Source organism: Esox lucius, chromosome 13 (assembly GCF_011004845.1).
Source record: "Esox lucius isolate fEsoLuc1 chromosome 13, fEsoLuc1.pri, whole genome shotgun sequence".
Lineage (NCBI taxonomy): Eukaryota > Metazoa > Chordata > Actinopteri > Esociformes > Esocidae > Esox > Esox lucius.
In genome coordinates, this window is record NC_047581.1 from 20,954,820 (window position 1) to 20,977,985 (window position 23,166).

General features: G+C 41.2%; 1 protein-coding gene across 2 annotated transcripts in view; it reads right to left on the reverse strand.

Annotated features, from left to right (window-relative positions):
• Positions 1-23,166, reverse strand: part of tpcn1 (two pore segment channel 1) — a 27,309-nt gene continuing 4,143 nt past the window's right edge. Inside the window, exons 1-27 of one of the 2 annotated variants that reach the window (XM_010896342.5) lie at positions 22,547-23,094; positions 22,217-22,353; positions 18,023-18,199; positions 17,607-17,720; positions 17,354-17,484; positions 17,137-17,225; positions 16,899-16,933; positions 16,729-16,787; positions 15,910-16,009; positions 15,709-15,825; positions 15,492-15,616; positions 15,356-15,404; positions 15,175-15,238; positions 15,029-15,073; positions 14,751-14,807; positions 9,936-9,989; positions 8,163-8,235; positions 7,491-7,598; positions 7,332-7,403; positions 7,156-7,245; positions 6,843-6,958; positions 6,672-6,718; positions 6,469-6,537; positions 6,282-6,378; positions 1,753-1,892; positions 1,441-1,521; positions 1-1,224 (exon numbers count right to left, since the gene is read on the reverse strand). In XM_010896342.5, coding sequence (XP_010894644.4) covers positions 1,105-1,224; positions 1,441-1,521; positions 1,753-1,892; positions 6,282-6,378; positions 6,469-6,537; positions 6,672-6,718; positions 6,843-6,958; positions 7,156-7,245; positions 7,332-7,403; positions 7,491-7,598; positions 8,163-8,235; positions 9,936-9,989; positions 14,751-14,807; positions 15,029-15,073; positions 15,175-15,238; positions 15,356-15,404; positions 15,492-15,616; positions 15,709-15,825; positions 15,910-16,009; positions 16,729-16,787; positions 16,899-16,933; positions 17,137-17,225; positions 17,354-17,484; positions 17,607-17,720; positions 18,023-18,199; positions 22,217-22,353; positions 22,547-22,670 — 2,490 coding nt within the window. In that variant the 5' untranslated portion in view covers positions 22,671-23,094 and the 3' untranslated portion in view covers positions 1-1,104. Of the gene's footprint in view, positions 1,225-1,440; positions 1,522-1,752; positions 1,893-6,281; positions 6,379-6,468; positions 6,538-6,671; positions 6,719-6,842; positions 6,959-7,155; positions 7,246-7,331; positions 7,404-7,490; positions 7,599-8,162; positions 8,236-9,935; positions 9,990-14,750; positions 14,808-15,028; positions 15,074-15,174; positions 15,239-15,355; positions 15,405-15,491; positions 15,617-15,708; positions 15,826-15,909; positions 16,010-16,728; positions 16,788-16,898; positions 16,934-17,136; positions 17,226-17,353; positions 17,485-17,606; positions 17,721-18,022; positions 18,200-22,216; positions 22,354-22,546; positions 23,095-23,166 lie in introns of those variants that run through there. The other variant, XM_029124694.2, reaches the window with a different exon arrangement.

A 23,166-nucleotide genomic window follows, 5' to 3' on the forward strand; every position in this document is an offset into this window, starting at 1 on the left:
TTTAAATTATTCTTCATTTAATACACCAAATACATTATTATACACTTACATAATAACAAGATATAAAAATTAAAGTACTCTCTTAGGTTTGTTGAGACACTGGTCAGGAGATATAACTGTAGGTTAATTGACAGATGCAGGAGTATGTTGGCTGTAGAATGGCCTTAGCATTTGCTGAGAGACACGGCCAGATAATCCTGATTCCAGAGCAGTCGGACGAGCCCTCCCCTCAGAAAATGAACACAGAGTGGGGATTGGCTACAAGATAGGCTGGAGTGTACCTACAGCACAATGTTCACCTACAGGTGTATGTCCTTCCCCTGTCCTCTCTGTGTTCAGAGCACTGAACAAGAGTTGTAGAAAATTCCAAATAGTTCTGTCTTACAGGTAGAGGTCCTAATCTTGACCCTTGAAAACCTTGACCCCTAATCCCTCCATCAATGCTAACTGGAATCAGATATAGCTGTTGAACCTGAAAATTGAGATCCAGTTACACAGAGAACATGATTCAATCAATGTTGTTTTTGAACAGGTCCAGGGTTTAGATCGCTGACATCATCACGCACGTCATTTTCCCAGCTGTCCCACCAGGCTTCTGGAGTACATTCTCTTAGAATGGGAAACAGGGCAGGAGACATGAAGGTTTGAGGGGTTTTCTGTATTTTCATTGTGGAAGACAATCACCATCAAGTTCACAGAGTGCTCTGTGACACGATGACCACCCTCTGTGAGGTCCACAATAAGTGAAGTTTCTGGATTTCAGAGGAAATGGAAAGAAAGCCTGTCCCACATACTGATATTAACAAGGCAAAACTCCATCTAAACTCCTCCACATTTACAGGATTGATTGAACAATGCCGAAGAATACCTCTAGGAAGTTGTTTTCTCTTTTTAGGAAAGACCAGTTTGAAGATCTAGTGTCAGGCATTTTGTTAACACCAGCTATGCTAGGTTAAATGGCTGATGTTGCGCGTGTATGTGTGTTTGTGTGTTTTGTGTGTATTTGAGCGTGCATATAGGAATGTGTGATGTGTGTGTGTGTTTGTGTTAGAGAAACAGTGAGTGAGAGTTAGTCGGTGGTGGTCCGTTTGAGTTGAGCAGGAGTTAGGGTTCATGTTCAGGATCAGGATCCGGATCAGGGCAGGAATCAGGGATGTCCAGTTCTCCCTCTAAGCTTCTGTCTGACTGGGGCAGGTTCTCTCTGGAATACTCTGCATACCACTCCTGTGTTTGTACACAGAAACACACACAGAAACACACGCAACAGTCATAGTATTTGACTTTTTCTTGTGACAGATGTCAAATAAATACAATGGAAACATGTATAATGCATTTGGCTAGAAAGTAGGCTCAACACCATCTCTAACTAGATCATGTCGACTAAAACACATTTAACATGGAGCAGTTATCTGCTTGCCATGGCAACTTAAGCAGACTCACCCGGATCTCCTCCTCGTACATCTTCATACTGAGGTCACTCTTGGTTCGCGACCTCCGACCCAGATACACTAGAGATGAACTCTACATGTGTACGCATGCAGACCAAAAAAATCGTCAGTGTATAATTTTGAGAGTGGGTGTTTAGGTGTGTGGGTCTGGGGTCGGTCTGTATGAGTGTGTGTGTTTAGTTGTGAGTGTGTGGGTCTGGGGTCATTCGGTGAGTGTGTGGGTCTGGGGTCACTCTGTGTGTGTGTGGGTCTGGGGTCAGTCTGTTTGTGTGTGGGTCTGGGGTCAGTCTGTGTGTGTTCTTACCCCACTGCGGTCCATGGCCAGCAGTACTCCCTGTAGAGAGTTGATGGAGGAGAGTCCAGGGCAGGTTTGCTTATAAAGCTCCAGAGTATCCAATGCCTCGTCACGACTGACCTCAGCCTCAAACACTATCCCATTCTCATCTACAACCCACAAACACACCATTGTCAAAGTAATCTCAGTTAAACAAGGACCGAAGTCCTGCGTTATTTGTCAGATACTCGATTAAGTTGTGGTTCCTTAATGTGTTAAAGGAGTGTGTCACAACAGGTCATTTCATCCTGACAGGAAGTGATCCATGGTAGGGTTTTCTTTGTGTGATCCCATGAGACCTAATTTGCCTGAAATCAACTCCTTGTTTGGTTTAATGCCACTTAATAGTGATTTGTCCATTAAAGAAATTAAGTAGTGGTCAAAGTTGAGAAAGTCACTTCTTTTAGACTAGGTTAACATTTAATTTGGAGAAAATGTCACTCCCATTACTGCTCCCTGGAGGTAAAAAGACACAGTATACAGAAAATAGTTAATAGATAACGCTGTTTGGCTATTTTCAGAATAAACCAAAAGGGGGCAGACCTGCAAGTCATGTCTAGATACAGTTAGGTCCAGAAATTGGACACTGACGCAAGTTATGTCATTTTGGCTGTTAACCAAAATATATTCAAGATACAGTTGAGCTTAATATGGGCTTAAAGTGCAGCCCCTCAGCTTTCATTTGAGGGTATTCACATCCAAATTGGATGAAGGGTTTAGGAATTACAGCTCTAATACACTCACCTAAAGGATTATTAGGAACACCATACTAATACTGTGTTTGACCCCCTTTCACCTTCAGAACTGCCTTAATTCTACGTGGCATTGATTCAACAAGGTGCTGAAAGCATTCTTTAGAAATGTTGGCCCATATTGATAGGATAGCATCTTGCAGTTGATGGAGATTTGTGGGATGCACATCCAGGGCACGAAGCTCCCGTTCCACCACATCCCAAAGATGCTTTATTGGGTTGAGATCTGGTGACTGTGGGGGCCATTTCAGTACAGTGAACTCATTGTCATGTTCAAGAAACCAATTTGAAATGATTCGAGCTTTGTGACATGGTGCATTATCCTGCTGGAAGTAACCATGGTGCATGGTGGTCATAAAGGGATGGACATGGTCAGAAACAATGCTCAGGTAGGCCATGGCATTTAAATCATGCCCAATTGGCACTAAGGGGCCTAAAGTGTGCCAAGAAAACATCCCCCACACCATTACACCACCACCACCAGCCTGCACAGTGGTAACTCGGCATGATGAATCCATGTTCTCATTCTGTTTACGCCAAATTCTGACTCTACCATCTGAATGTCTCAACAGAAATCGAGACTCATCAGACCAGGCAACATTCTTCAACTGTCCAATTTTGGTGAGCTCGTGCAAATTGTAGCCTCTTTTTACTATTTGTAGTGGAGATGAGTGGTACCCGGTGGGGTCTTCTGCTGTTGTAGCCCATCTGCCTCAAGGTTGTGCGTGTTGTGGCTTCACAAATGCTTTGCTGCATACCTTGGTTGTAACAAGTGGTTATTTCAGTCAAAGTTGCTCTTCTATCAGCTTGAATCAATCAGCCCATTCTCCTCTGACCTCTAGCATCAACAAGGCATTTTCACCCACAGGACTGCCGCATACTGGATGTTTTTCCCTTTTCACACCATTCTTTGTAAACCCTAGAAATGGTTGCCAGACCGTCCTGCCCGTCTGGCACCAACAACCATGCCAAGGTTCCAAGGTGTTCCGCTGCTATATTATTGTGCTGGGGGATATGAGGGATGTACTACTAACTTTTCTCAGTCTCCTCCAGTTTTAAATTTTAGGAGGAGATGAGGTCCTGGTCCACACCTGCGGATTACCTGGTTTGGGGGGCCCGTTGCTGTCCCTGTCCTTGTCCACCTGGTCATACTTCTGACCTAGTCTAAAATCAAATAGACTCTGGATTTAGCCCAGAGAAATGTATTTATTATTCCAATTGGACTCTTAATATCTCACCCGGCACAGCCAGAAGAGGACTGGTCACCCCTCTGAGCCTGGGTCCTCTCTAGGTTTCTTCCTAAAATTCGACCTTCTTAGGGAGTTTTTCCTAGCCACTGAAATTCAACACTACTGTTGTTTGCTCCTTGGGGTTTAAGGCCGGGTGTCTCTGTAAAGCACTTTGTGACAACTGCTGTTGTAAAAAGGGCTTTTTAAATAAATTTGATTGATTGATTGATGCCACGCTCAAAATTGCTTAAATCACCTTTCTTTCCCATTCTGACATTCAGTTTGGAGTTCAGGAGATTGTCTTGACCAGGATCACACCCCTAAATGCATTGAAGCAACTACCATGTGATTGGTTGATTAGATAATTGCATTAATGAGAAATTGAACAGGTGTTCCTAATAATCCTTTAGGTGAGTGTATGTAGTGCCCTCTTTTTTAAGGGACCCAAAGTAATTGGACAATTCATGGACAGATTTAGGCTATTCCTTCGTTATTTCTTCATCAATTAAGCAGGTAAAAGGTCTGGAGTTGATTCCAGGTGTGGCATTCACATTTGGATGCTGTTGCTGTGAACCCACAACGTGCAGTCAAAGGAGCTCTCAATGCAAGTGAAACAGGCCATCCTTAGGTTGAAAAAAAAGAATCCATCAGAGAGATAGCAGGAACATTAAGAGTGGCCAAATCAACAGTTTGGTACATTCTGAGAAAAAAAGAATAAACTGGTGAGCTCTGCAACACAAAAAGGCCTGGATGTCCACAGAACACAAGAGTGGTGGATGGTTTCCATGGTAAAATATATAAACTTCACAACATCCAGCCAAGTGAAGAACAATCTCCAGGAGGTAGGCAAATCATTATCCAAGTCTACCACAAAGAGAAGACTTGACAAGAGGAAATACAGAGAGTTCACCACAAGTTGCAAACCATTCATAAGTCTCAAGAATAGAAAGGCCAGAGTATACTTTGCCAAAAAACATCTAAAAAAGCCAGCCCAGTTTTGGAACAGCAATCTTTGGACAAATTAAACTAAGATCAACCTGAACCAGAATGATGGGAAGAAAAAAGTATGGATTAAGCTCGGAACGGCTCATGATCTGAAGCATACCACATCATCTGTAAAACACAGTGGAGGCAGTGTGATGGCATGGGCATGCATGGCTTCCAAAGGCACTGGGTCACTAGAGTTTATTGATCATGTGACAGAAGACAGGAACAGCCGGATTAATTCTGAAGTGTCTAGGGATATATTGTCTGCTCAGATTCAGCCAAATTCAGCGAAGTTGATTGGACGGCACTTCACTTTACAGATGGACAATGATCTAAAACATACTGTGAAGGCAACCCTTACTGTTTAAGGCAAAGAAGTTGAATATTCTGCAATGGCCGAGTCAATCACCTGATCTCAACCTGATCAAGCATGCATTTCACTTGCTTTAATTAAAAGCTGAAAGTCTGCACTTCAATTGCATCTCTGTTGTTTCATTTCAAATCCATTGTGGTGGCATACAGTGCCAAAATTATGAAAAATTGTGTCAAGCGTCCAAATATTTCCGGGCCTTAGGTATTTAATGTCGGAGGACTTGCAGGGGAGTATCTAATGTTGGGGGAACTGCAGGGGAGTATCTAATGTCGGGGGAATTGCTGTGGAGTATTTAATGTTGGGGGAATTGCAATGGAGTATTTAATGTTGGGGGAATTGCTGTGGAGTATTTAATGTCGGGGGAATTGCTGTGTAGTATTTAATGTTGGGAGAATTGTTGTGGTTGCCATACTTTGAAAAAAGTTTAGTTTATTATTCTATCTATTTCTGTCAAGTCTTCTGATCCTCCTGCGCACTAATCTGGTCAGTTCTCTTTGTCAGTAATTCAACCTGGGTCATAAGAACTTTTGATGTACACATCACTTTCACTGTTAATGTCACCTGTGGATATGGAATTTAAGGGATATAGAATGAAGGATTGTTCAGATAATTCACAATGCCCATGTGATAATGTTCATGACCATAAAAGAGGCCCATGTTATACGGTAGAATCCCATGGTTTCAGTTGGCTAACAGACTTTTGAGTGACACAGCATCTTCTGCAATAAGATTGCCTTTAAAGTCCTTTGTACAGTCGCTATAGGCGAGCTGTGGGGATATCCACAGGTTTCCGCAAATAACCCAAGTACAACTATAACAATGACACTGACAATAAGGTTCTCATCTATACTAGTAAACTACTTGTGTAAGAGAAACGATAGCACGAGAATCAGTACCAGGAACAATAATCTTCACCCTCTCTAGTAATAGGCAAGTCTATGGGCCAAATATTTCCTCCCTTTCCAAAATATGAAAGAGATTTTTTTTTTTGATTTGTCCAAATATCAAGTGACGAAAACCCCAAGTACCGGAACTAATCCAGCTTCACTTCATCATTACTGACAGAACTAAAATATTGCACCGTTCTCAACTACAACACACACAAACACTACACCGCTCATTTCATACTACTGTTCATTTTCACACCATCATACGTACCCTCAGGGTCTAACAGCGGCTCTTTGTTCTTACGGCTGTAGTTCATACGGAATACAAAGGCATCCAGGATGAACGCAACAATGATGGTCATCACAACCTATAGAGGACGGAGAAAATATTACACGTGCACATGGCCAAACGAGCACACCGAAGCACAGAGACACGCTCCTACACAGATGCATCTCACCATGGTGACGATGTAGAAGGTCATGAAGTAGAGGCGGCTCCAGTGAGTGGTCATGGAGGTCACTCCTTCCTGTTGGGATGGGATAATAGCGACTGGCTGTGAATAAATCCTCACAACGGTGGACAAGCACGACAGTCATACGGCAGAGGCTTCATCAGACAGGTGACAAGCTGCATAGATTATGAGAAGGAGTCGAGTCTTACCATGGTGATGTACCAGTTGTTTACCACAGTCAGCTCAAACAGAGTCACTGCAGAGGAAGGGAGAGACACTGAATTTCAAATCAGTCCCTATTTAATACAAGAAAGAGTACATGGAAGTGCCTTGTATTGACCACGTTGTGTGTGCGTGCGTGCCGGTGTGTGTGTGTGTACCAAAGCTGCTGAGGATGTTGTTGAAGTTGTTGAGATAGTAGTAGCCCTCGTCCAGCACCGTCCTATTGCCTATTGTTACATTGATCTGCCTGTATGAATCTGCAACTGTACTGGTACTGTAGGGGGTGGGGGTTGGGGGTGAGAAAGAGAGATGAAGAAACTCATGTGAACCACCTTGACCAAGAAGAATGTCTTGAAGAAATATTAATGAAGCCAAAGTGTGTTTTGTGACTTTGTGGTAGGCTCTGTCTCTAACAAAGCTTCAGGGTACACTGAAAAGTTAACACAGTCAGTTAACTGAACAGAGACTCACTTGCAGCAGTTAGGGTAGATCACATCAGCAAAGAACTCCATCCCAACAATGGCGAAGGAGTAGTAGAAGATAATCAATGTTAGCCCCAGACTGAAAAGATAAATTACATAGGTTCTTATACAGGGTTAATGCATGTGTTGTATGTAAATATAGTGGGTTAGGTTCAATTTATTTACCTTGCCATCCTTGGGAAAAGTTCAAACATAGTGTCCAATACGTTACGATACCTCTGTTTTATCTTGAAAACCCTAACAACACAGAATTCACAAAGTTAGACATGATGATGTAAACATAATTTGCCCTGACAACATGTGCATGTTGTTGTTGTAACACACCTGAGAAGCTGCAGCGATCTGAGCACCACAATAAAGTAGAAGGGCTCCATGTTGAAGGCTAAGGCAATCAAGCCCAGAAAAGCAAACACAGTCACAGAGAAGTCAAAGCTGTGGGGAAAACAGACAAGTTGATGGTAGTTAGGCTTCTGGATGAGCACGTTGGAAATGTTAGGGTTTACACTGGAAATGACAGCCTTTTAAAGACTGGTGTCAAAGAGATTTCCTAGATCTTTGAATGGTGTTTCAATCCTTTCATGTTAGAGCAGTTTGATAAAGACCCCTAGAAGTGCAACCTGTTTGGGTAGAACGGATATTTTGACCAACTGCATGATCTAACACGGCTGATTCGACTGTTCATCAGTCTAAGGAAGTAAGGGGAATATTAATTTTGCCAAACATAGTTACAGAAGAAAATGGGGCAGGAGATACATGGGTACTGGGTACAGGAGATACATAGGTATGGGTTACAGGAGATACGTGGTTACTGGGTACAGGAGATATATGGGTACTGGGTACAGGAGATACATGTGTGAATAAATTGCAACAAACAAAATGGGGAGGGGCTTACCTCAAATAAGTTAAAAAGACACCCTGAAACTGTAAATGAATAGATTTGTATACCATTTAATGTTTTAAAATGCGGTCATTTCCATTTTAATGACCAGTACTCACAGGTTCCAGCCAGAGCTGAAATAGGCTAATGGTCCCAAGCCTGTTATCTTCAACAACACGTCCACCCCATAGACTTGAGAGTAAAGAAGAGGGAGGGGAGTAAAAAAGTGCTTGATCTCACTAGCGGCAAAGAGGATGTGGCTCTGTGTGTGTTTTTACTTGTGAGAAAGTGGATGTGGCTCTGTGTGGGATCTTACTGGTGAGAAAGTGGATGTGGCTCTGTGTGTGATCTCACTAGCGACAAAGATGATGTGGCTCTGTGTGTGATCTTACTGGTGAGAAAGAGGATATGGCTCTGTGTGATCTCACTAGCGACAAAGAGGATATGGCTCTGTGTGATCTCACTAGCGACAAAGAGGATGTGGCTCTGTGTGTGATCTCACTAGCGACAAAGAGGATGTGGCTCTATGTGTAATCTCACTAGTGACAAAGAGGATGTGGCTCTGGGTGTGATCTTACTGGTGCGAAAGACAATGTGACTCTGTGTGTGATCTCACTAGTGACAAAGAGGATATGGCTCTGTGTGTGATCCCACTAGTGAGAAAGAAGATGCAGCACTGTGTGTGATCTAACTGGTGAAAAAGAGGATGTGACTGTGTTGGATCTCTCTAGTGACAAAGAGGATGTGGCTCTGTGTGTGATCTTACTGGTGAGAAAGAGGATATGGCTCTGTGTGATCTCACTAGCGACAAAGAGGATATGGCTCTGCGTGTGATCTCACTAGCGACAAAGAGGATGTGGCCCTTTGTGTGATCTTACTGGTGAGAAAGAGGATGTGGCTCTGTGTTTGATGTCACTAGTGACAAAGAGGATGTTGCTCTGTGTGATCTCACTAGCGACAAAGAGGATGTGGCTCTGTGTGTGATCTCACTAGCGACAAAGAGGATGTGGCTCTATGTGTAATCTCACTAGTGACAAAGAGGATGTGGCTCTGTGTGTGATCCCACTAGTGAGAAAGAAGATGCAGCACTGTGTGTGATCTAACTGGTGAAAAAGAGGATGTGACTGTGTTGGATCTCTCTAGTGACAAAGAGGATGTGGCTCTGTGTGTGAACTTACTGGTGAGAAAGAGGATATGGCTCTGTGTGATCTCACTAGCGACAAAGAGGATATGGCTCTGCGTGTGATCTCACTAGCGACAAAGAGGATGTGGCCCTTTGTGTGATCTTACTGGTGAGAAAGAGGATGTGGCTCTGTGTTTGATGTCACTAGTGACAAAGAGGATGTTGCTCTGTGTGATCTCACTAGCGACAAAGAGGATGTGGCTCTGTGTGTGATCTCACTAGCGACAAAGAGGATGTGGCTCTATGTGTAATCTCACTAGTGACAAAGAGGATGTGGCTCTGGGTGTGATCTTACTGGTGCGAAAGACAATGTGACTCTGTGTGTGATCTCACTAGTGACAAAGAGGATATGGCTCTGTGTGTGATCCCACTAGTGAGAAAGAAGATGCAGCACTGTGTGTGATCTTACTGGTGAGAAAGAGGATGTGACTGTGTTGGATCTCACTAGTGACAAAGAGGATGTGGCTCTGTGTGTGATCTTACTGGTGAGAAAGAGGATATGGCTCTGTGTGATCTCACTAGCGACAAAGAGGATATGGCTCTGTGTGTGATCTCACTAGCGACAAAGAGGATGTGGCCCTTTGTGTGATCTTACTGGTGAGAAAGAGGATGTGGCTCTGTGTTTGATGTCACTAGTGACAAAGAGGATGTTGCTCTGTGTGTGATCTCACTAGTGACAAAGAGGATGTGGCTCTGTGTGTGATCTTACTGGTGAGAAAGACGATGTAGCTCCAGGGAACTATTCTGGACCAGGAGAATCCACCTGCAGGGGAGGAACCAGAACAGAGATCAGAATCACCATGTACTGTAGGTCTCTAGTCTTCACATATAGTCCTCTTTTAAAGACCCAATGTCAAACAAATGAGCTCCAGGGTGAAAATAAGGATAACTACTCCTCTTTGAATGAGGAGTCAGCCCTCTTGTCAGTTCATTTTTAAATGTTATTTGCAGCCTGAGTCCTCCTCCAGGCCATTCCAGAATTGTAAATGTATTGCATACCCCAAGGTCTTAAGCTGCTATATTATTGTGCTGGGGGAGTAGGGTCAGTTCTCCTTCTACACTATAAATCCTTGTAGATATAAGGAATGCATTTTCAAAATGTTCCCTGTCTCCTACCGTTTTAAACCTAGGAGGAAATTAGATCCTGGCCCACACCTGAGGAGTACCTGGCTTGCTGTCCCTGTCCAAAGTCCTCTTGATTGTGTTGCAGATCAAGACGATACCTGACGATTTCAGCTGCCACTGTGCGGACCCCTCCACCTCCCCCTCCCCCGTGTTGTCCCTGTCCTTGTCCATCTGGTCATGCTTGGACTAAGTTTAAATAGACTCTGGACTCAGCCCACGTGTATTTATTAATTATTACAATTTGTACTCTTAATATTTTCACCTGGCACAGCCAGAAGAGGACTGGTCACCCCTCTGAGCCTGGGTCCTCTCTAGGTTTCTTCCTAAATTTCGGGACTTCTTAGGGAGTTTTTCCTAGCCTCTGAAATTCAACACAACTGTTGTTTGCTCCTTGGGGTTTAAGGCCGGGTGTTTTGTAAAAGCACTTTGTGACAACTGCTGATGTGAAAAGGGCTTTATAAATATATTTGATTGATTGATTGATATCAGCCATTTTGATGTAGACTTGTGTGTACCCACATTTACTTCTACCCACGTTTACTATCCTTTAATGGTTATTGAATTTTGGTCTGCAAACCTCTCCTCAGGGACTATGGAGTTAGATATCTGCCAAAAGGATAAGCGTACGTATAGTTGAGATCGTAAACTAACCCAGTATTACAAGCATAGGGAGTGTGAACAACAGGAAATCTTGTTTGCATAAGTTACTGGTGCATAAGTTTCATGTGTAATAAAAAAATAACCTAAACTTATAGAAATTGTATTATTGTGTAGGCCTACACATTTGTTGTGGTCCCAAATACTCAAACAGCGTTGCTTTATGGGTCTATGCTTTTTCCCCTTGGGTTGTTGCTGTAAAATGAGAACTTATTAAAAAGTTCGGCAACCTCAACAGAAGGTCCACATACAGCCCTCATAAATACGATGGACAGAACAGAGCTATTAAATAGCACATGCCAGACTTTAATATTTTAAGGAATATCTTGGCCTAAATCATTTCATTATATTTTGCAGCTCAGAAGGATATTCTATGCAAGGCTATTCTGTGTCCTTGTCATTTTCATACACAAGTATGTTTACCTAATGCCTAAACTCATGATAGCTTACTGGTGTAATGTTGTTATGCAAACTTAAAAACCAGCTATGGACTTTTATTTTGAACAGGATATCAGGAATCGCAACTATAGTAGAGCAGTGGGCTAGCGGTCCAACTTATTGTTGCAAGCGCTACGTTCGGGTCAAATCTTTGCAAATGCCAGATTACTTGCAAATGTTTCTATGTAGAAAAACGATTTGTAAACAAATACATGGAGAATTAAAGCAAGAATGTAATGTGTATAAAGTCATAAAAGCTTGTTTGTTCAATCACAGATCTAATTTAATGTTTTACGTATGACCTTTTTTATGATCATATCGTATTTTCTTACAATCCTGACAATACGTACGCTAAACCTTTTGGCAGATATCTAATTCCATAAGAGACCCACTGCCATTCCATTTATTTGATCTATTCCAGAGCTACCACTCTTGATCAAACTTGTCAGTTAATCATCAAGATGAGCTTGTTCAGGACTAAATCAAAATTATGACATTTCATTCTTCAAAAATGGCTAAAAAGCAATATTATTTTTTTTGTCATGGCCTAGTCAATGGTCAGAGCTAAACCTGGTGTGGCAGGAACTGAAACTAGAAGTTAAAAAAAAAAATTAAGAAAGGGGCATTTTCAAATACAATGTGACCGAAGGCATTCAACTACAAGATTACAAGACAACACAGAACCAGGTGAATACAATTAAAATGTACAAATAAACTTGACAGAGGAATAAAGCAATAAAACAATGAAGGTGCCAACATATTCCAACTCATTCCCATTCAGGATGAGTATGTTTGGATGGCAGACAGGTTGATTTTGGCTCTAATTGAAGAGCATATATTTTGTCTTTTGTTATTAACATGCATCAACTGTAAGTTGCTCTAGATAGTGTGTCTGCTAATTGCCACAAAAAAGATTAAAATGTACATGCATGGACACGCAATGATGGCTGTCAGGTGAGAGAGTATAACAGATTATACTCTCGTGCCTAGGAACAGCTCATAGCCTTGGCATATTGGCCATTGTTCTAAATGATTTGGTAACCGGTTTATAATAGCAGAAAGGAATCTCAGAGTCTTTATAGTAAATGGACAATTAACCCCAGCTAAAGGGCTGTATCCAGGCACTCGCCTTTGCTTTCCTATACCATAATGGCCATAGACACAACCCCTTGTACCTTTTGGTAAATCAGATTGACGACCTCTGCATTATGTCAAATCTACTCATGCAATGAGGTCAATAAAAATCGTGACAGTATTTACAAAAAACAAAGCAATTGTTACCAACTACCAAAAACAGCCAGCACAATGTGACAGCTGAACTTTAGTTTACAAAACCAAGAACGAAAAATGTGGTCACTAGCTAGCAAGGTACTAAATACAACAGTACAGAGATGTCATAAATCATTGGCACATTTGAATCTGGAGCACATTTGCCCCCATATTCTTTCAGAAACAAAAGGCAGCTAATGAAATGTGCAAAAAACAGGAAAACAGATGCTAAACTGTGAATGTTTAGTTGAAGGTAACATTAGATGTTGGCTAAGTTTGCATGTTTGCAAACCAAATACACTTCAATACAACCTCAACATTTTTATCTTACCTAGCTTAAAGATACTTCTTTTCGAGTAATTTCTGGTAAAAATTCCATTAGCCTAGCAAACCATATGACTACACAGTAAATAGCTGACTCTTCAACATGTACTGTTTGCCAGAAAGTCTATTGCATAGGCCACTAGCAAGCTAACTAGCTCTAATGTGTAGATGATAATGTCAACCAGGCAGCAAGGTGCATCATCCAGAAACACATCTCTTTTCCATAAAGTGTTAATTGGAGAGTCAGAAGGCATTTTTTTCCAACACAGAATCCTACTCTACTACTTCTTTACAAGCTATGACACTACTTAGAGTTGACTTCACCTTTAACAGGGAACAGACTGATGCCCAGGAGTCATTCCGCTTCCAAAACATGCAATCAACTTTCAAACAGTGTAAAACATGCCTACCCGAGTGACAGAGCAAGATTCATGGAATCCCCTCATGGACGAATCAAGTTCCAGTCGGAGCTTTTACATGAAAACTAGATTTTCAGAGAGAAATATGTTGACTCATTTTATATAAAATTATGAGCATTATTAATTACATATTAGGGATGCTAGGCTTATTCTTGGCGGTGTTTCTGTTCTGTATTTCTCCAGCCTGGAGCCCCCATTGCTTTTCTTCAACCATTTTATAACTCTTATAAGACTCTTACTATTAAAATGTAGGTTTCTACTAAGAGTATTACTGTTCATCATGTAGGTCTCAATTAAGACTATTACTGTTCATCATGTAGGTCTCTACCAAGACTTTTACTGTTTAACATGCAGGTCTCTACTAAGACTCTTACCTTTCAACATGTAGGTCTCAATTAAGACTATTACTGTTCATCATGTAGGTCTCTACCAAGACTTTTACTGTTTAACATGTAGGTCTCTACTAAGACTCTTACCTTTCAACATGTAGGTCTCAAGTAAGACTATTACTGTTCATCATGTAGGTCTCTACTAAGACGCTTACTGTTCATCATGTAGGTCTCTACTAAGACTCTTACTGTTTAACATGTAGGTCTCTATTAAGACTCTTACTGTTTAACATGTAGGTCTCTACTAAGACTATTACTGTTCATCATGTAGGTCTCTACTAAGACTCTTACTGTTTAACATGTAGGTCACTACTAAGACTATTACTGTTCATCATGTAGGTCTCTACTAAGACTCTTACTGTTCAACATGTAGGTCTCTACTAAGACTCTTACTGTTTAACATGTAGGTCTCTACTAAGACTATTACTGTTCATCATGTAGGTCTCTACTAAGACTCTTACTGTTCATCATGTAGGTCTCTACTAAGACTCTTACTGTTTAACATGTAGGTCACTACTAAGACTATTACTGTTCATCATGTAGGTCTCTACTAAGACTCTTACTGTTCAACATGTAGGTCTCTACTAAGACTCTTACTGTTCATCATGTAGGTCTCTACTAAGACTCTTACTGTTCATCATGTAGGTCTCTACTAAGACTCTTACTGTTTAACATGTAGGTCACTACTAAGACTCTTACTGTTCATCATGTAGGTCTCTACTAAGACTCTTACTGTTCATCATGTAGGTCTCTACTAAGACTCTTACTGTATAACATGTAGGTCACTACTAAGACTCTTACTGTTTAACATGTAGGTCACTACTAAGACTCTTACTGTTCATCATGTAGGTCTCTACTAAGACTCTTACTGTTTAACATGTAGGTCACTACTAAGACTCTTACTGTTCAACATGTAGGTCTCTATTAGGATCCATACTCCGTTGACAGCCACCACCACATCTACAGGGAAGAAAGAAAGACACTAGATTTGCATCCTAGTTAGTTATTTCTAACCTAAAGATATGTTTTGGTCTAGAGTTAGTCCTATCCTAAGGATACATTTTGTCCTGGAGTGATTAATGTTCTAGAATTAGGTTTTGTTCCAGGATCAGTCGTGTTCTAGGATGATGACAAAACAGATAATAGTAATATAAATTCACAAATAGTGGATGTCCACTCACACATGGTGTACTGGAAGGCTTTAGACTTGACAAGCAGGTTGATGCCTGAATGAAACATGAACGTAAGTATGTCAGTCACCTCAGATAAGGGGAACGGAACAGAGCAGTGGACAGATTGAGGCAAAAGAGGGAAAAATAGGAGTCACCTTTGAAGATGAGAAAAGGAGTTTGTGGAAGATCATCAAACCAGTGTTCCCCACTCCGCCGTGCCTACAGAGTACAGTGACACACCAGCAATGTGTATAAGAAGTACAGTGTAGCTCCTCAAAGGAAAGTATGTAAGTGTGATTGTTTGTGTGTGTGTTTGTTTGTGTGTGTTTGGCTCACCTTCCATTTTAGACCGATTACTTCATAAAACCTATAGAAGTCATCCAAGCTATAAAAGAACATCACAAACACTTATTTTAAAACAGCAACACTTAAAATGTGTGTTCATATTTGTGTGTTTGCTTGTGTTTGCTACCTGAGCATAGGTCCGTCTGCAGAATTGAGGGTCTTGAATGTAAGGAAGCGATCTCTGGCTGACATACGAGGTCTATAGAAACGCATCAGACCGTCAAACTGCTTCAGAGACACACCCATCGGCCTCTGAAAAGACAACATGCACACAGTCACACATATGTTACGTACAATGTAGGTGGCTGAATAGCATGTGGCTGTGTGTGTGTGTTTGAGGGTACCTGTCGGCTGACCAGCAATTGAAAGGCATGGTCGATAGCAGAGCGTTTGTGCAGAAGCAGAGATTTAAACTTCATCTTCTCAACACCGTTAAACGTATCGAACACCACCGCCAGGAGCTGCAACACACACTATTACAACACGGACAAAGGGTGCACAAAGAGAAAAACACTGCATGTGTGTGTGTGTGTGTGTGTGTGTACCAGGTTCATGATGAAATACAGTTCAATAGAGAGGTAGACGATGAAGAAGACACAAGACCAGCGGTTCCTGGAGTACGCAGGCATCATCACGTCTGGGAAGCTAGAACAAACAGGACACTCATCAGGCTCTATGCCGTCTTAAAAAAGTACTATAATCAGACAGAGAATGAAACAAACCAGACTAAAATTTGACAGATGGATGTGTAATAGGGCTGCAACAAACGACTATTATGATTATCGATTAATCAGATAGAAAAAGAAGCCATCACAATTCAAATCAATGGATTGATTCAGGGTGCAATTGAATTTGCGACCTCTGACCCTCGTGGCCTGACCTAGTAGTAACAGACAGTAATGCTTTTAGGTACCAAGTACGGTCTGACTATAAACAAATTCTACGTGGACTAGAGCACAGGTTTGTTTGTGCTGAAGTTACGTTCATGTGCACCCCAACCATGCAATCAAGACCAAGAATGTCTCACTTCAAAATCCAACTCTTGCCATGAAGCCAAACTAAAACCAACTCTGAAAAGCAGACCATGGCACACTTGTTTTAGATGAACACACTGTGCTGAGTTCTCTTCAACCTGTGTTGTTTCAGCTCCAGTGTTGTGCATGCATCCCTGTTCTGCTCCAGGTCCTTGCGAGTTCAGCTTTTTGTCTTTTTTTAAGTCTTCAGTGTGAAGTGCAGAAGAACTGAGGTTTACACGTCTGTAATTTATCCGTAGTCAACAATTCTTCATTATCTTGTCATTATTTGTTATAGCCCAAGTGTAGTAGTAGGAGATCTGGTGTGTGTGGTAGCAGAATAAGTCTTACTTTGCGGTGGTCAGGAGCACAAAAAGACTAACAATGCTGTTCTCCAGAGTGTTGAAGTACTGAGAGCAAAGAACCAGACAAAACAGTGAGAGGCAGTATGAGACAGACGTTCAGTTGGCAAAAGGCTGACACTCTACAGAGACATATCATCTTAGGTCAGCAAGACTCACCGGATCAGAAGTATTAGGGGAAAACAAACAGAAACCTGTGGAAGGAACAGATTCACATTCAGACAAAACAATAGAACATATTTTATTTTGTTCATTTCATATTTTGTTTTTAAGATCATATACCTTTCCTTGCTTTCCCCTATTCTTCAGGCACGGTCATTTAGGATCAATGTAACAATACATTATGATGAAGAGCGACGAGGATGATGGTGTTTGTAAGTGTGTGTGTGCTGCTCACCTAAGATGGCAAAGATGATCATGAAGAAGAGCAGCAGTAGCAGGATGTCTATGAAAGGAGGCAGGGACTGGAAGATCTGACGCAGGTTTCTGATTGGACAAGAGCATGACAACACAACGTGTATTCATACTTTGGAATATCCCAGTAAGAAATCTCCTTCCTTAGGTGTGTGTGTATAATGTATCAGCAGTGTCTGTGTGTGTGTGTGTTTGTGTACCTGCGAACAGCACCACAGTATCGGCAATCCACCAGGAATATGGGTCTGAGGGCCCTGGTGACACGCAAGTGGGATGTCTGCCGAATAAGAACCACTATGGCCTCCACAAACTGGAGCAGCAACACACATGTCTACACAGAGAGAAGCTGGCAGTCAAATGAAATGATGAAACCATGACTAAAAGAGTTTGATAATCAACGTTTTGAGAAGGAAGGGATTTTTTTGTGTTTCTCTTCTATGGAAGTGTATTTACCTTGACCATTGTCCTCTTGTGTCTGATGAATGTGTGGAAACCAAGCCAGCGCAGCTTCATGCAAAGTTCAAACGCCACCATAACCAGTGCCAGTAACTCTAGAGTGGCATGGACCTATAGAGACAGACCAAAACCTTTAATCTTTCACCCCTAACCTCTAACCTCTAACCCTAAGCAGGTCCAGAGTGGTGTGGACCTCTGTAAGTTGAACGTGGTTATGTGTCAGTGATGTTTGTGTGTGTCAGTGGTAGTTTGTCTGCGTGTGTGTTATTAATGTTTGTGTGTGTCAGTGATAGTTTGTCGGCGTCTGTGTTATTAATGTTTGTGTGCCAGTGGTAGTTTGTCTGTGTGTGTGTCAGTAGTTTGTTTTTGCGTCAGTAATGTTCTTGTGTGTCAGTGGCAGTCTGTGTACGTACATAAACATCAAGGCGAAGAGATGGTACAGCGGGAGCCTCACAGAGTGACAGCACCATCAGTAACAGTCCTGTTAGCAGTTCCATCATGTAAAATATGTGGTTGTGAGCAAAGAGATAAGCCGCCAGTGCCTTGGGGTTGCGAGGGTGTGTGAAGAACTTATCGTTGTTCTCTCCTTCCTATGAAATACACAAAGACACACAAACTTGGATTTGACTTAATCTATTTGTTTTACAGCTAACTTCCATGCGGCAGAGCTATAACAATAGCTAATGTACAAATATAAGGAAGTCAGCAGTTTAACTACTCTTTAACATTATAATGTAGCTAATCATTACCATCTGTTAATGTCCTAAAATGTGTCTCTGACATTTTAACAGTTTATACTGAAAACAATGCATATTTTTGGGGTTATTCTGATCAGTTGTTATTTCCTACAAATAAATACTCTAAATGACAATATTTAAACAGTAATATAGTCTAGCTAGCCATCATGCTTAAATGGTGTAGTATGTTTGTAGAATATATCAACAGTGCCTTAGGAAAGTATCTAGACCCACTTCACTTTTTCTACATTTTGTTGTGTTTCATTTAAAATTGATTAAATGTATAATTTTTGCCATGAATATACATACAATGCTCCATAATGACGAAGCAAAAAGGAAAGCATTTTTAGAAATGTAAATGTATTCAAAATAAGAAATGGAAAATCCCAGAAGTATTTAGACCCGTTGACATAACAACCCATCTTAAACTCAGATACATCCTGTGTCCTGTGATCATCCTTGAAATTAGACTATAATTGACTATAATCAATTGAGAAGACTTGATTTAGTAAGGCACACATGTCTTTATACAGTGCAACACTTCACAGTGCATGTTAGAGCAAAAACCAAAAACCAAGCAATGAAGTCTAAGGAATTCTCCATGGACCTCCGAAAATGTATTTGAGGCATAGAACTAGGGAAGGTTATAAAACAATTTCTAAAGCATTGAACATTGCCAGGATCACAGTGGGCTCCATCCCTGTTTAATCAAATAAGTATAGAACTATCAAGGCTGGCCATGCAGCCAATCTAAAAAAAAAAATGGATGACTAGTGTCTTGGTCAGCGAAATGACTAAGACCTCAATGGCTACTCTACAAGCTACAGAGTTTCTCTGCAGTATAGTAGAACATGTCAGAAGGACAACAATATCCACAGCACTCTATAAATCCAGCTTTTATGGTAAAATGGATATACAGAAGCCACTCCTGAGTAAAATGTATATGATATGCTGCCTGAACGACTCTAAGAGCCTGAGGAAAAAGATTATCTGGTCTGAGAAGAACAACATTGAACTATTAGGTCTGAATGCCAAGTGATACAGTTGTGCTCATAAGTTTGCATACCCTGGCAGAAATTGTGACATTTTGGCATTGATTTTGACAATATGACTGATCATGCAAAAAAACTGTCTTGTATTTAAGGATAATGATCATATGAAACCATTTATCATCACATAGTTGTTTGGCTCCTTTTTAAATCATAATGATAACAGAAATCACCCAAATGGCCCTGATCAAAACTTTACGTACCTTGGAATGTTTGGCCTTGTTACAGACACACAAAGTGACACACACAGGTAAAAATGGCAATTAAAGGTGAATTTCCCACACCTGTGGCTTTTAAAATTGCAGTTAGTGTCTGTGTAAATAGTCAATGGGTTTGTTAGCTCTCACGTGGATGCACTGAGCAGGCTAGATACTGAGCCATGGGGAGCAGAAAATAACTGTCAAAAGACCTGTGTAACAAGGTTACACAGGTAATGGAACTTTATAAAGACGGAAAAGGATTTAAAAAGATACCCAAAGTCATAAAGCACAACTTTTAAGCACAACTGTATGTCTGGCGAAAACGAGATACAGCTTATCACCTGACTAATATCATCTCTACAGTGAAGCATAGTGATGGGAGCATCATGCTATGGGGATGCTTCTCAGCAACAGTAACTGGAAGACAGGTCAGGATTGAGGGAAGGACGAAAGGAGCAAAATACAGTGAAGTGAAGTACGCATTGTGAATTATTCCGTATTGACGAAAACTTTGCTGGCTAAAACTGAAACCTGAAATTGTATACGGTTATCTGGCATGGAAAAGTTCATCTTCAGTCCCGCTAGCAATTGCTCAATTCTTATGATTATTCCCAAGAAGTTAGTAGATACCAGTAAGCCTATTACTGGCTAATAAGCTGTTCAAACCAAGCCAGTGGCAAAAGCTAACAGCTCATAGACGCTATTTTTGGTGGAGGTAAACTTAATAAAAAACTTTAGTCAGTTTAACACAATGCTCAATAGCGTTTACCAACTGGTGAAATGCATAATGCCGTGGCGTTATGGTTAAAGACAGTGCCTCTCACGTGGAAGGCTCAAGTTCAAATCTATTGTGAACAACAACATTTATTTATTTTATTTCCCCGATTCTCTCGTCATTTCACTTGATGAAAAAGTTAGTTATCGTCACCTTTCTTGATAGTTATTGTATCAATGTCATTCACAAATTAAATAAAAAAGTATGTTGTTATGCCATGAAAGAAAGAAATACATTCTTATGCCATGAAATGAAATTGCTTTGGCAGACTCGCTAGCAACTGCTCAATTCCTGTGACTATTCCAGTAAGTTAGTAGATACTGGTAAAGCCTATTACTGGTAAACGCTATTTGTGGTGGAGGTAAACTTAGTAAGAAACTTTAGTCAGTTAAATTGTATCAATATCATTCACAAATGTCCTATTAGCTGAACTAGGCTTGCCTGGTTTGTTGTTTTTACAGATTCTCGGGAGTTGCTAGCTAGGTAGTCTTTCTCAGATTGTGAAAGAATCACAAAATCTGAAGACTCCTCATTATTAGAGCTGGATATCGCTACGACATGTTATTGTGGTCTGTTTACAACCAGGAAATGTAGAAAGGTCCGTTACTACCAGCGAAATGCAGAAATACTTGTATTTGCACCACAAGAGGAAATTCACAATTTTTATGACACATATATGTTCATGTCCTACATTTCTACCAAAATGTTTTGTTCAATACTGCATTTTACATGTGCAAAGGACTAACACTCAGTTTTTAAGTATTGTGGGAAATTTTTCTACTATATTATTTTTTATATGCCATTTTTTGGTTAAAAATACAGCTCTGGAAAAAATTAAGAGACCACTGCACATTTTTCTAATCTATTCAAAAAAGTTGAAAAGGAATGTTTTGAGTGAGGAACAGAAGTATTCAATTTGCAGTGATCTCTTAATTTTAACCCTTCTGTTCCTCACTCAAAACCTTCCTTTTCGACTTTTTTGGAAAGGAAAGAAAAACATGCAGTGTTCTCTTGATTTTTTCCGGAGCTGTATCTATATTGAACACAACCAAGCACCGCAATATAATGGACCAAAAACATTTTGTGTGGGTTTTTTACTTTTTCCTTCGGTAAATGAGAACACAGTAGAACCTAACAAACAAAGCCAAAAAGAAGAAATGAAAAGAGAACAACCCTCCCCCATGAAAGTCAATAGCAGGACTGTTAAATGAAAAAAACAGCATGCCTACAATCAATTTTGGGGAGATATGATCATGATGTGGGTTTGTGTGGAAAACATCATGAAATCAGCAAATGATCAAGGCTTTTTAGAGTGCAACGTTCAATCTAGTGTCCAAACACTGAGGATCTGTTGAAGGGGTTGAGTGTTCCACTCACATCCAAAGCAGCCATGGATGGTTCAAGAACAAATGCTGGACTGTTTTAGAGTTTCTAAGAAAGAGGCAAGATCTGAATCATACCAACGTAAATAATAAAATATGTTGAAAACAAAGCACCACATGAACACAGAATAATGTTTTCTGGCGAATTTATCACTAGAAAGGTACAGAAAGCTTACTGATGGCTACGAGAAACATTTATCTCATGATCTTGGCCAAAGGCTGTACAACCAAGTACCAGCTCCTGAGTGTCTACCAACATAATTTGTCACTTGTCTTGTATTTCTACAATGCTGCAAATCCAGATGTTGGAAACCAAATGTTTTTCTGTCAAAACGAACTTAAAGAATTGGGAAGTTTTGAAGAAAAGGGTACGGGTGTCTATATATTTGGCTGAATCTAAATACATATGTGTATCTCTGTAATATATATGTGTGTTTGCATGCAAGTGTTTGTGTATATGGTACCTGAAGATAGATGGCTGCTTCCTGGTAGTTCATCTCCCAGCTTTGTCGTAGTGAGGCATTGTGTGCTCTGTAGTTTGGCGGCAGCCCCACTGTCGGTCTCACTTGGGTATCCAATATGTCATACGGCGCTACTCCATCTACACAGAACAAAACACAAAATCATTCATCATAGGAGCATCCGCATAAAAAGTGATATACCAAAACACGCTGGCAGAGGGACGGCGCCAACATCACTGAATCCAGCATGTTCCCAACAAATCCTAACTCTGCACATTCACGTGGGTTCACATACGTGTGCATAAACACACGCCCGCGTGCACACGCACATACCTATGCAGTCTAGCTCTATCCTGGTGCACAAGGAGGAGATGCGGACAGGAGTCTCCTCCAGGATGAACTCTACACGGTTGTCATAGATACCAGGAGTCTCCGGCCGCCCAGCCGAACACTCCATGGCTCCGCCTGGCAGGTGTGCGTTTGGGTTTGTGTGGACGCGGTGCGCTAAAGCAGTGTGCGTGTGTCATTCACAGTTCGCTGGTCCAGTGTCCAAACGCCTCCAGGGAAATGCACGGGCTAACATGCCACTGCACATGGACACATGTCAGAGACACTGTGTAAGAACAGGACCCGCACACAAATCCCCGGACTGAGAGGTCCTCCACTGTTCAGAAACAGATCCGGAAGTTGTCACACAGCAGAGCTCCAGATGCATTCAGAGCTGATGGTTCTCTGGGTTTTCTCAGAGAGTGAGCCCCGACCTCTCAGGTACCAACGAACAGTCGTTGCAGGAGTTTTTACGATGAATACCATCTGGGGCGCCCCCAAGGAACAGGGCTAGGGTAGAATCCCACAGGTTTCTGTCCGCAGACTGAGTTGTGACTGCAGTCACACTCTGGAGTTAAAGCTTGTCCCTTTCCTCTTTCCCTCCCCAGGCTCCTCCCTCTCACCTT